Source organism: Equus asinus, chromosome 20 (assembly GCF_041296235.1).
Source record: "Equus asinus isolate D_3611 breed Donkey chromosome 20, EquAss-T2T_v2, whole genome shotgun sequence".
Lineage (NCBI taxonomy): Eukaryota > Metazoa > Chordata > Mammalia > Perissodactyla > Equidae > Equus > Equus asinus.
This window is the reverse complement of record NC_091809.1, coordinates 75,108,519-75,122,885: the sequence shown is the minus strand read 5'-3', so window position 1 is coordinate 75,122,885 and position 14,367 is coordinate 75,108,519. Positions and strand designations below refer to the sequence as shown.

The following is a 14,367-nucleotide window of genomic DNA, read 5'->3' as shown; positions in this document are numbered from 1 at the left end:
AAACAACAGCTTAACATGTTTTCCAATACATATTTGGATATCTTCCTTTAATTAAGATTTGTCAACTTCCCCATTAGCATACCCACTCTCTCTGTTTCTAACAGGATAGCTCTATCAATCTTGCCTCACAGTTTATGTAAGTAAAACTAAATGGTTATGTGGAGCCACCATCAATAAAGAGAAAACTTCCCTTGAGGCTTCCACTTAATGGTTTATCCTCCATCTGTCTCACTAGTTTTGTCCCACTCTTCCTTTCCCATCACTACACTTTGCTTCAAAAGAGACATTATAGTACCAGGCTCCACATCGGAGAAATCAGGCAGGCAGCACAGAGCAAAACATATAACTCAGAGACACTGCTGATGAATATTTGATTTAGTTAAGTTCTTTAACGTACTTTATAAAGGATGTGAGGAGTCTGATGCCATGTTTTTACAGAATCTTTTTTAGGGGAAAAGCTACATGGTATTAGTCATTGAGAGCTACAACGAATAAAATAGGGCAAAATAAAGAAATTGTCTAGAGGACAATTGTATTTAGCGCTAGAGGCCAGATTGATAGACTGTTTTTTATTATATTTGGTTCCACTGAATCCTATATTAGATTTTCAATGCAGGTGGTACTAGACATTCATTGTAGTCATACAAATAAACATCCTTTATAAAGCAGTAAGACTATATAACTTTCTGAAATAAAATGTTCTAATGTGCTCTGCAAGATAAATAAGTTGAAAAAATGTACACGTAGATTTTATTTGAGCAGCTGCATGATACTGTTGGCTACATTTCCATTCCATGGAGGATGTTTACCAAAACATGATTTTATTTGTGGAGTAGTTCATCTTAAATCCTTGTTTTAAATAGTATTAATAATAGCTAACATTTATCAAGTGCTTACTTTTTTCCAAGCGCTTTATACGTGTTAACTCAGGTTATTGTCACAATAAGCTTATGAGATGGAAAGCATTATTCTGCTTCTTTTATAACTGAGAAAACTGGGGCAGAGTGGTTATATAACTTACCCAAGGTCATACAGATAGGAAGTGATCAAGGTGGGACCCTCAGCAGGGTGTCTTCAGGGCCCACACACCTAATCGCAGCTACACAGATCCTGATTCTAAAGTAAGGTCAATTGTCTGCATAGGGCACATCGAGTTCTTTTCTACGATACTTGGTTAAAGGCATGGAAGAAAAGATTTCCTTCCTGTGTCAAAAGAAAGAACTTCCACCTCATCCAGAAATGGTTTCAAGTGATTAAATATAAGTTAAAAAGGAGAGAAGTTAGAATACTCCCAGACTTTACTCTGATGGAAGGTGTTGTCTAATTCTTTGAGAGCCTGTCCCTAATGAAGACCATAAATCCTGAGACATTACTAAGGGACTATTTCTACAACACAGAATTAAGAACTGACAAGTTTGTGTAATTTAGCTCACTGCTTCTCAAACTTGGGAACTCATATGCTACTTGGGGTTTGTGGTATTTGCCAGGGACTGATTATCCCCAGAGAACCTTTCTGTTGTCTCAGTTTCACTTTAAGATTTTGGATAAAAATAATTTAATCTGTAATCAAAATATTTTCACATTAAAGCAATTAAGGGTATTTCCAAAACTGTATGACAAAACGCAAGATTTTGTGTGTTTCATGCTTGGACAGAAAGCTTCATGTTCTACCTCAGATCCTGAGGAGAACAATTGCATTTTTCATGGCCTAAGGGCATGTGGGTAGACAGATTTGACAAACAGTGATTTTAGCCTCTAACCAGTTCTGATCTAAACACCAAGGGAAAAAAATCAGTACCAGTGGCAAACACTTATGCTGTTCCTGAAAGATTACTCCACAGGCTATGAAAAGTATAGAAATGGTCAGTAGTAAATCAGCCTGCCTGAGGCACGACTGCTCCTCCCGTAGAACAGTGGCTGTTGAATCTAACTCTGAAGCATAGCTCAGATTCCTCCACAGTTATTCTCTTCCCCTGCTAGCCCCCCACGAAACCTCCCATCCCAGCTGCCATAATCTTTCCCCTCATTTCTTAAACGGTCCCTCTACTTCTCTACACAGCAGTCAGAGATGCTTTTTTTAAAGACATAAATCAGATTATTTCATTCTTCTGGTTAGTACTCTTTAATGGATTCTCAATGCACTTAAAATTAAAGCTACACATCTTCATCATTACCTACAAAGTCCTACGTCATCTGGCTCCTGACTCCTTCTCCAACCTAATTTTCTGCCATGCTTCCATGAGCTCATCTCTTTCCAGCCAAGCTGGACTTCTTTCTGTTCCTGGAACACACTTAACTTATTCCTGCCTCAGTGACTTTGGCCTTGCAATTCAGTCCTCCTATTGTTCTCTTCCCCAATCACTGTCTATTATGTTATCTTATTTTATTTTCTTAATAGTGCTTATCAATATCTAAACTTAACTAACTTATCTATATATCTTTATTCAATACACTAGAATGACTCTAACAAACCTTGCCTGGTTTATTTGCCATTGTAATTCTGTTGCTAATAATTGTGCTTGACACATGGTACAAGCTAAATATTCATCGAATGAGTAAATGAATAAATAAATGAAATAAAGAGAAAAGATAACTGGAATACATTTCAGATATTATATCCAGTAAGCCAGTGTTCTATAATTTGGGGAGAACAGAGTGGTGGCAGACTATAGGCTGCTGGTAAATATCTATTTAGTAAATAAGGGTGTCAAACTGATGAATATCAGAGTCATGATTTGGAGTGGTCTTTGAAAGTTTCTGGAGGCAAGAAATCTTTCTTGAGACTTCACTTAGTGCATGCTTTTTGAACAACCAAATTATGTGAGGGAGCATTATGTAGAGCCAATCAGAAAGACACGCAGGTATACTAAGCTAAGGGTCAGGTGAACTTGGTTTCTGGGAAATATGTCACGTACAGCTATAAATTAGGTCCCTGGCTTTCATAATGACATGTATCACACTCATGATTTGATCAATTAAGTCCCTACATCTTCAAAGAGCAGTTGTTCTTTGCATCTCCAAATTTTTTGGTTTCATTTTAGTACTAATGATTTGTTTGTGTATCCTGAGAATATTTAGCCAGATGGTTAGAGTGTGTAGTTTACATCCCTTCTGGGTGACCAAGGAAGACTTGGCTCAGGAGAGGCAGAATCCATAGTTGTAGGTAACGTACAAAGTGGGCATTGCTCACAAGTGACCAGTGATTCACAAGTGATTGTAGCTTTTCATAATTATTCCCCTTTTACTCCATCCAAAACACAAAAAAAGTGAAATCAGCTTACCGAAATAGAAAGAACTGTGGACTGGCTGTCTGAAGACATGGGTTCTAAATCAGATTCTACTATTTTCAAGTTATGGGACTTAGAGATGGCCGACAAACCATGCTGGGCCTGTGTTCCTTACCCATCAAATGGAGGAAGATTAGACTCTACATTCATTTATGGCCCTTCCAACTCTAATAGTCTATAACTCCTTGAGCCAAAAACCCATCTCAGCATCACGGTGATGGCTTCGTTTACCAAAAATCAAAGACCAGAATATCTCCACCACAATGAATACTGACTTATAGGGGACTCAGTAGGCTTTCTCCTAAGAGCATTTTATCCAAGGCCTTTGTTTATGCTCTCTTTCTCTAAATCAATGGAAAACCAAAATTTCCCTGTTTTCTCAGGTATATATTTCCTTAAACAGTAAGGAAGAGATTTTCAAAAATTCCAACTAAGTCGTAGTATTCTTCTAATCAAAATTCCTTAAAAAGTTCTTACTACATTTTCCCAGCAAAGGTGAATATGAATCAGGAAAATAGAGAAATATGTCTTACAAGAGATAGAGGAAGATATAATGAGCATATGGAATAAAAGGCTGCCCATTTGATATGATTTCATAGGTTGTTGAATGTTCCCATTTCACAGAAATGATGTTTCCCCATGAGCCCAAGTCTCATCATTAGAAATTCATTCCCTTATGTATTATTCTAGGAAAACACAAAGTAAGCCTTAAATATAAGCTACTATAACACCTTAGGATAATAATAAGTTTATATAGGCCTTTGAAAGATGACGACTTTCACTCATATCACGGTAAAATTTCACAATTCCGTAAGAAAATTAGAAGATGCTTTATCCCAAATTTATAGATGAGAAAATCAAGACTCACAGAGATTAAATGGCTTATTCAGGGTCATCTAGGTAAGTAAGTGGTACCTACTACAGGGTCAGAACACAGTCTCCTGATGTAAGGCCAATCCTCTTTCTCCAACATTTCTCCATGGAAAGAGACTGCATGAGATGGAGGGTGCGAGTGTGGGGATGAGGCCTTGGGAGACAGACAAAACCTGAATTCAAACTTTGATTCTGCTATTTGCTTGCTGTCTGAGATGAGGCAATTATTTAAACTCTTTGAGCATTTTTGTTATCTATAAAAATCAAGGATAAGAATATAATATAAATAATATCAAAGGAGTAATACATATTAAAGCACTTAGTGTTAACAGTGCATGGTAGTGATCTTTTTGTTTCTACTACCATATATATTTTTAATTGTACAACTAGGTGGTATATGAGAGAAAGGATAGGAATGTAAAGATAATTTAAAGGTAGGTATCATTTTCCTTTATGAGTCTTCTGTTTCAAACTGTAAGAGTTGTTTTTATTTTATTCTATTTCACATTCTTCCTTGACTACACATGTAATTTCCCCTACCATGAATGCCCTTCCTGATCTCTGGACTCTCTGACCAATGCCTACGTATTTTCTCAAGCTCAAACTCAAGAGTTATCTCCTCTTTAAAACTTTCTTCGATGTCATAGGCTTTTCCTGTAGCATTCACATAAAACAGAAATTCATGTATAAATATTTACTGAGTGCCTCCCGTGGTGCTAGGGAACTCTGCTAGGGTGACTTGAGAGCACTTCATAGAATTGATCTAATTTTGTTTGTTTCTGTTAGTAGCTCCCACACTTCGGGATTTTACAGATCTTTTACATTTAAAAAAGGAGAACTGAGATAAAGTTGCCAACTTTTCATTTTCTAATGAGAATACAGTAAAATAACTGCCATTTGCTACCACAAAATAAATGACATTTTGATATCAAGATATACAATCTCAGGATTCAAAAAAATAATAAATTAGTCTTTATGGAAAACTTCACAGAGGGGATATGCATAATCAGGTAACAGGCACTGGGGGATTCACTGGTTTACTTATATTTTTGTCTGAATTTGATAGTTCTTACAGATGTCCTTTCTTATACAATTTTGCGTTCCTTGTGCAGTGCCTGCTGTCTAGTGGGATGTGCTCAATAAATATTCATAAATGAGGCAATGAATTTGCCTCTGAGAAAATTCCTGTGAGTCACAGTAACACCTACAGCACAGAGCACCTGTGAGAGGACACAGCCATAGTGAGAGAGGGGGAGGGGTGTGTGTGTGTGTGTGTGTAAACTGATATAATTTACTTCACAAGTTTGCCAGGTATCAGTCATTCAGAAGATTCTACACAAGAGTTATTAGTGAGATTGTCAAGGGCGGAGGTGAGACAAGAAGTTCAACAGTGAAACATAATGCTTCAGGAAGAAGTGGACTCTCTTCCAAGTACACCATCTGTAAAAACATTCCACGTGACATCTTAGGTGGATTAAGAATTATAATAAGTATAGCTACTGCAACTAGATAACACTCATTTAATATTCACTATGTGTCAGGCACTGCTAAAAGTTCTTTGCATGCATTATCTCATTTAATCATTACAACCACCTGTGGAGGTAGATGTGATGACTAGTCCCATTGTACAAATGAAGAAATTGAGGCTTGCAGGGGTTAAACGATTTGCCCAGGATCATACCGTTAGCCAGTGGTAGAAGTAGTTCTCAACTCTGATCTAGGTGTCTTTAGAGCTTACCAAAGCTATTGGGTCCCTTTCTAGCCACATGTTTCTACGATGAGCACAGTCTTACATGGCTTGTTTTTCATTTTAAAAATAAGGAGAAAATTAAAATGTTTCTTCCTAGCCAAGATTTTAAAGCTGGTAGAGCATCCAGTTTTTCTATTTAAAATCTGTGGCCATAAGCAAAATCCTTAACATCTCTGAACTTCACTACATCTATAAAATGGTAATAAAAGCCCTTCTTTCTGTGTTTTTGGAAGGGTTAAATGGATAGTGTACGTAAAACAGCTAGCAAAGGACTGGATTATGAAGGTGGTTTAATAAACTTTAATGCACTCTGGGGCCTAGTAAGATTAAGAGACATTTCCAAATTAAAATCATATCAAATATTAGCGATAGGATGAGAGCAAATAGATCATTGCTCTGGTGAATAAAGGTGCCAATTATTTGCACAATTCTTTAGAGAGCCACAAAGATTATCTTTGCTACAGCCCTCATTTTAATTATGAGCATAGAGATGAGACGTTTCAGCATAGGAAGAAGTTTATATTTGATTTACAGCACAGATGCACATTTGCAACATCTAAACATTTCATTCCTTGGCTAAAGATGTAACAAGCTACTTCAGCAAACCTGAAATTGTAAAATAAATGGAAAATGCTTAATCATTTAAAAAAGAAATAGCAAAGGAATGAAAAGACCAAAGTATGCATGGGTCCCAGAGAGGAGAGGAAAGCAGCACGAAGTTGCTTCGACTTTTTAAAGGCTGACAAATGGCTTCATTAGACAGGCAGGAGATGAAACCGAAAGGGTGCATCTCTATCATTTTTATATACAAACACTTTCAGAAAAAGCATACATATCTATATGTAATCTAAAAGTACTTCTCATGGAGAAAAGCAAGTTTCAGAGCAATGTGTAAAATATGAACTTATGTTATAAAAACAAGGTCAAGGGGCCAGCCCAGTGGCACAGCAGTTAAGTTTGCATGCTTCACTTTGGCAGCCTGGAGTTCGCAGGTTCAGATCCTGGTCAAGGACCTATGCACCACTTATCAAGCTGTGCTGCGGCAGGCATCCCACATATAAAATAAAGGAAGATGGGCAAGGATGTTAGCTCAGGGCCAATCTTCCTTGAAACAAAAAAAAGGTCACGCCCTTCCTATATCTGAGTATGCATTTGTACATGTTTGTATGAACGTGGAGAATATATGAAAGGTTCAAGCCAGGCTGTCACATTGTGAACCTCAAGACAGATTGCTCTGGAGGGAGTTTGGGAGAGATTTTTGTTTCTTGAACATCTTTGCATTACTACACCAAATGCAATGAGCATATATTACTTTGGAGCAAAAACAATTAAAGATAAAAAAGAAAAAAATGTACATTTCTTATTATTCATCTGCCCGTTCATTCACTAATTTATTCATCATCCAGTGTTTATTGAATCTTTACTGGTGACCCTTAAGTAAACTAAGTCGATTTCAAACTGTCAGATCCGACTTTTTCAGAGGCGCGCTGACTAAATTTGGTAATACTTTGTGGATTAGCAATGTGGTTCTGCGCCTGTCTTGTTCTCCTTTGGGATTAATGGAGTATATTAAATTCAAACCATTTGGAGTTAATTTCACTCCTTTCCTTTCCATTTCCACCTGCAGTTACTGCACCAGAGGGAGGGTTGATTGACTCCCCAGTTCTATTAAACTGTAGGCAGCAATTTGCGGCAAGAACATGAAGTTTAGAGTCAAAAGACATGAGGCTCAGCTATAACTCTTTCACTAATCAGATGTGTAATATTGGTATGCTACTGCCTTCTTTTTGAACTTCAGCACCATCTTCTCTCCTCCAGTAATAATGCCCATCTTACAGGATGGCTGTAAAGCTCAAATGGGATCAGATTTCAAAAGTTTTCATAAATTGTAAAGTGATAAGCATATGTTACTATTCCTCCACAAAGAATTTGTGGTTTTGCCTTCTAACACAGGAGAATGACACACATTTACAAATATTTGCAGGTTTCCAGTGGAGGCAAGACTATAATAAGTTTGAGTGGTACTCAGAAGCCTTAGCTAGACCCCCGACAAGGGCTGACACGTTAGGCAGATGCAATTTCTTCCAGGTAAGGATCACACACTCAGTTAACCAACAAGTATATCTGACCTGGTGTAATCGTCTTCAACAAGCATGTGCTTTGGAATTGGTGAGTACCTTCCCGGAGAGATGGGCGGCAGGGAGGTTTTATATTCTAAAGTGCCATTGTTGCCAGAGAGGAGATGGTTTTCCATCGGTGGAGAATAAGCTAAGGGGTGAAAAAAAGAAAAGCAAAGAAAACTGTTATGTGGGTGATTCAATATGTCATTCTATAGTTTTGTAAAAATAGAAAGGCTTTGCTACATGCCAACGATGTTCTTGTCCTCCCTGAGGGGGAAGTTGCTATTTGTTTGCACTTAGTATGTACAAGCACAGTGACCTTTAGGATCGGAAAGATGTAATAACAATTATATATATAAGTGCAGTTAGTATAATTAGGTGAAGAGAAGAATTGGAGGAGAGACCCAGCACACATTTTCAGAACGATGATTAATTTTCTATTGAAACAAAAATGTTAGCTTTCTAATTGCAGAGCTCACATTCTTTTCACACAATTAGTATCCAATCATCAAAAACAGAAGGCTCCTAGGAGCAGGTTCTTGTATAAGACTTTATTCCCAAAATATGCTGTACTCTCATCCCAGAAAGGCCTTTCTTTCCTATTTCTCCACCTAATTCATCTCCTTTTTTGAGTGACTGAAAACCCCTTCTTTGTAGGGCTCCTGACCCCTCTTTTTCTCCTCAAATCCCTTTCATACATTGAGAAATCCAACTCTGATCATGCTGTTCTCTTGCTTAAATGCGCTCCATTGCCACTATTGTATTGATTATAAACTCTCCCTTTCACCATTCTTACAAGATTGATCCATTCAACGTCCCCCTTACCCATATCTTTTGGTCCCCAAACAAAGTCTGTTCTTCCCAACATCTGTACCTTTGTTCCAGTGTTCCAACTACCTACAATTTCTGTCTCCTACCCCATCTCTGATATTGCAACCTCAACCATTCTTCAAGAGAAAATTCAAATGGCACCCTCCGCATAAAGATTTTTCTAACAGGTGATATTCTCTTCCTTTGAGTGCCCAAAGGACATTGATTTTTACCTCTTTCATGGCATACACATATCTCTTATTTTGCCAAATACTGCTGCTATTCATATATCTGCATTAGCCTTCCTTCTTGTGAAGGTCATGACTGTATCTCCTTTGTATCCCACATATTACCTTGCAAGGTGTCTTGTAGATATCAAAGTTACTCAATACATATTTCTTGAATTGAATAGCAAGTTTTGTTTTCTCCTTTTTCTCTCTTTGACATTGACCTTATAGCCCTTCATGAAATGGCTCACAGAGTCTCAAGGCTGATTTTTCTAATTTTATCCAGTTTGAAAAACTTTAAAAGTTAAGTCTCTCATATCCTAACGTAAGGCTGATCTCAGCTTGCTACCTGCTTGATAAAACACATATTTTGGGGCAAGTCATTTTAGAGTCACCATTAAGAAAAGCAATAGTTAATGTAATAGGCAGGTAACAAAACTATTCAACCTTTAAATTTCTCTCAAGAGAAACATCTACATCTAAGAGAGGTTAAATGACTTGCTTAAGACCATAGTACTAATTAATGGCAGGTCCTGAAGACATTCTGATTTCCCAATCTTACAAGTGGTTTCTCAAAACTTCAGAATGAGCAAGCTTACTGGTGTCAATAAAAATGTCCCTTAAACTCACATCAAAAAATGGATTGTTTCTAAATCTAGTCCCCAAAGACAGAAGCTTAGATGAGGTTCTTATTAATTTATTAAAAAGAGGAGAATACATGGGGCTTATATAGCAGTGGACTTTGTGAGGACCCAGCACAGCATCTCATGGTGAATTGTTGCCCTGGAAGCCCCACCTCCAACGCACCTCTAGTGCCATAGTGACTGACAATTGTTGCTGGCTTCCCTACCAGTATAACAAAATCAGGAAATGGGAAGAGCAATGATGATGGTGATTAAGGAACATAATTTCACCATTCAAGTTCAAGATTCTCTCCCCCAGGAAGAATCATTCTGCTATATCTGGTCTATTTTGCCAGCCTCTCTTTTCCACTCTACTACCATATAGGTTTGAACTAGGAAGAGAGAATATCATAGCTTGAGAGCTATTATGCTTTAGGGGCTTGAGAAATAGCCTTCAAACATGTGTTGCTCCTATGTTGTTATAATCACACTGTCCACAACATCTATCACTAAGCCTTTCCAAAACAGTAGACTTGCCAAGTCATCAGGGTGTCCCACCTTCAAAACACTAGGTAAGGTTCTGTAAAGCAACCAGGGAGTGAAGTGCAAGATCCCGCTGTAGTATTTCCACAGGTTAAACAAGACTGAAGATGTGAACAGAGGACTTCGCCAAGTTTTGTAGAATTCCACTTTTGCAAGCCTGGCATCCTGTTCAAAGATGACACTGAATATGGTACTTACAATGAGTAATATCAGGAGGACCATAAGGGTCAGTCATATAAATGGTGGTGGGCTTGCCAACTTTTAGATAAACTACATCTGACGTGTTCTTCAATATTGCTACTGCCTCTTCATGTGTTACTTCTTCTAAACTGTAGTTGTTTACCTAGAAGGGGAAAAAAATTCAAAATTAGAGTCGAATTTATGCAGGTGAAGAGAAATATTGGCAAGAAGATATTTAGAAGCATGACCTTACTTAAAGATTAAACTACAATGATTACAGTCAAATATCTATATCATGCTTTGACAGAACAGATGGCATTAGCCAAAGGAGATAAGGTACAGTTGTTGATGTTAAAAAACAAATTGCTTCTGCCTTTTCCTATGAGGAAGCAATACATTATAATGGAAATCAGAATACCATTTGTGGAAAAAGTAAAAGAAGGGTCAAATATCTTTCTTATTATGCTATAGTTTTTGTGATTACAAAAGCAATACATATTCATTGAAGAAAAGAACAAAAAACAACAGAAGATAAAAATCAGGCTTAATCTCCCTATTTGGATATATTTCTTTATATAATTGTGACTATACTATATACGTTATTGTGGAACCTGCTTTTTATCCATATCATGAAAGTACTCCAACAACATGACTTTTGATTTTTACAGAGCCCTGTGTTTCATGGCTATAATTTAATGATTTAACTAATCTCTTAATAAAGCATGTTTAGTTTGCTTGCAATGTTTTTCTACTACAAATAATGTTGCAATAAACCTTTTTCTATATTTGTACACAACTTTGATGATTTCTTCAGGATAAATCATACAAGTGGAATTGCTGAACCAAACTATATGAATATTATAAGGATTCTGACAATTATTCCCAAAGTGCCCTCTGGAAACACAGACCAGTCTATTCTTATCCCACAACTATATGAGATCCCCCATTTTCCTACAGCTTCACTCAACTTGGTTTTTCTCACTTTAGAAATCATTTCCTATCAAAATATCATTTAACATGAGTCTATTTTCTGAGGAAAGGGTAATGATGGAACACAGGGCTTTGCAGGTGAGCAAGTTCAAGGGTACCCTATTCCCACCGGTTTTAACAACAACTCCTGTTTCCTTACTGGACAGCAAAACCTGTGACACAAGTGCATTTCTTATTCATGGCAATGGCATTACAGTGGATCTCTGCAGCACTTCTCTTAACTGGTTTTGAAAATATTCAGGTAGTATTTTAAATACCTAGGTTATCCTTATTTGGCTACTAGTTTTTTATGAAGTGATTTTTCAGTTTCGGCAAAAACGATGTAGAATTAAAATAAGTGTGCCGAGGGCATTAGAGTGGATGCCCACATGTTCTCCGCACTATCCAATTAGACTTAGTCATATAATACCTTGCAGCGCTGCCTTTTCTTTTCCTTTGGCCTCATGTTGTTATATAAATTCCACATTCCAGTTAATCCTTGGTGGTGCAGCTCAAGTTAGGGACCCTGGAACTGGAGGGAATTCGACCTTTGAACCTGACTGATGTGTATGAATGCTGACCATGAGCTCCCCACTAAGCTGTGAGCCTCTCTACTGGTTCCTACCATTCCCTTCTACACGAGTGGCATTCTATTAAATCCTTTTGTATTTCTAGTGTCCAGCACTTGTTCATTCACTGATCAAATGTTTATTGCATACCTATTATGTGTCAGTCTGTTCTACATATTAGACATATAGTGATAATAAGAATGATAATCATAATCATGGCAGACACTTATAGAGCCTGTATTGCACATCAGGCACTATTTTAAATTATTTTACATATATTAACAGAATCAAACCTCACCACAGCCTATTAGGTAGCTATTATGATTACCTTTGTTTTACAGATGAGAAAAGCATATCTTCAAGAGGTTAATAAACTGGCCCAAAGTCATTGGTCCAATGGTGGTAGAGGCAGAATTAAAAGCCAGGCAGTTTGGGTTCAGAGACCACGGTCTTAACCACTCATCTATATCGATTCTTCCAGATAAACATAGTCCTGGCTCCCTTGAAACTTACATTCTGACAGGACAGAGTTTTTTATGGAATAAATGGATAGAAGAATAGACCCATACAGAGAGTGAGAACGTAGAGGGCCTACAGGTATGGAAAACACAGTTGGTGATGGCAGCCCTTAGTAACAGACACAGAAAAAACAAAAACAATAGCAATAACAATAAGAGCAAACACTTATTTAACAACTACATGTCGTATATTTTGGGAGTACTATGTATATATTTTGACATAAATCATATAACTGATCTTGGTTATAGCTTCATGAGGCAGACATTAACAATTAGGCCCATTTTACAGATGAGAAAAACTGACTTTAAAGAGGTTAACTTGCAACCAAGAGGTCACACAGCCTCCAAGTGGCAAAGCCATCAGTTGGATCACAGTCCTGAAAAGATGGAAATGAGACTACCCTTGAGTGTTGGTTCATTGAAACCTAGGGCTTACATCATCTATTCTTTCGCCCTTTAGAACAGAGTTTCCTTCCAAGTTTACATATGGAAGTAACATAAATTCCAAAGTGTTATAAAAACCTGAGTAATCATTATTCTTCTTTCTTAATCCAGTAGTGACAGTATTTTGCATTACCCAAATACATTGACACGGTAAAAAAATAAATAAGTAAAATGGAAAGTAGCTTGATATATATGTCTCTTCAAAACTTTCTTATGTATTTGACTGATCACTTATTTTAGGGCAGTACCATTTGTACCTAGATAATGAATACTTACAAATGATGCCCATATACAATGGTTTAAAATGGGTATGGAAGTGGATTTTTCTCTCAAAAAACAATTGCTTAAGGTGGCTCTGAATATTGTGACCATGGCCCCCAGAAACACCTATATTGACAAAACAGAAGGGAAAAGGGATTTGTTGCCATAACACGGAGTGGATTAGATTACAAGTGGCACAAAAGCTCTGTTTCTGACAAGGGCTTGTTGTCTCTCTCCCCAGGGTACAGAAAGCACACAGCTCATTAGATTATCAGTGAAAAAGAGATGTGGCCAGTGCTTATTAAATTGCACTTTTGCCATTTTTAAGATGGGCAATGAAACAATCTAGAAAATGTTACCTTCAAGTGAATTTTCTAAGAATAACTTCGCTAACAGACTCTCAGACCAGCAGGAAAATCTTTAGACCAGAAAGCAGAAGTTGAGGAAAGGGTGGATGTGAGGAGTGGGAAAAGAGAGGATATTGGGGGAATAATGGTAGTTTAAAATAGTGGTAGTTCAGTTGGTTTTTATTTGGTGACTATGAAGTGTTGGAAAATGTACACAGATTTTAATTATGGAACAGGTGGTATATTGGAACAGAATGAAGTGACTAAAAGTACATCTTTTGAGTCATGCAGACCAGGATCTGAGTCTTGGTCCTGGCACTTCCTAGCTGTGTGATCTTGGGAAACTTATTAACCTTCTTAGCCTCAGTTTTGACATCTGTAAAATAGGTATGATAATAATCATTGCCTCAAAGCGTTACTGATTTAAATGTAATGATCTATATAAAGTGACAGGCACATTAAAATACTTATTAATGTTAGCTCTGATTACTATTACTATTGTCATCATCCATCTCTCTTCCCAGGAAACAGGAATTGGTGAAAATTTTCGCTGAGCATTTTCCTGTAAACATCTGTGAACTGACGAGTTTAATTAGGGTACGGCTGATGAGGCTTCTGTGTGGTCTTTTAAAAATTCAGAATAGTACAGGATCTGGACCAAAAAGTCCTCTTTTGTGCTGAAGTCTTCGAAATGTTTTTCACGAAAGTAGGTTTATTTGGGTTAATTATGTGTGTGCATTATCCTATGAACTCTCAAGATAAAGGGCCTACAGCTGGAGCTGATTGTACACAGAGAGAAGGGACATTATACTGATTGGCTAGTTGCTCTTGTCATTGTGTTTCATT

At 37.2% G+C, this 14,367-nt stretch overlaps 1 protein-coding gene across 29 annotated transcripts in view; it reads right to left on the bottom strand.

Annotated features, from left to right (window-relative positions):
* Positions 1 to 14,367, bottom strand: part of DLG2 (discs large MAGUK scaffold protein 2) — a 1,809,506-nt gene that overhangs the window by 438,495 nt on the left and 1,356,644 nt on the right. For all 29 annotated transcript variants that reach the window (XM_044753763.2, XM_070490530.1, XM_070490528.1 and 26 more), the window contains 2 exons: positions 10,432 to 10,576; positions 8,040 to 8,178 (listed from right to left, as the gene is read on the bottom strand). In XM_044753763.2, coding sequence (XP_044609698.1) covers positions 8,040 to 8,178; positions 10,432 to 10,576 — 284 coding nt within the window. The remainder of the gene's footprint in view (positions 1 to 8,039; positions 8,179 to 10,431; positions 10,577 to 14,367) is intronic.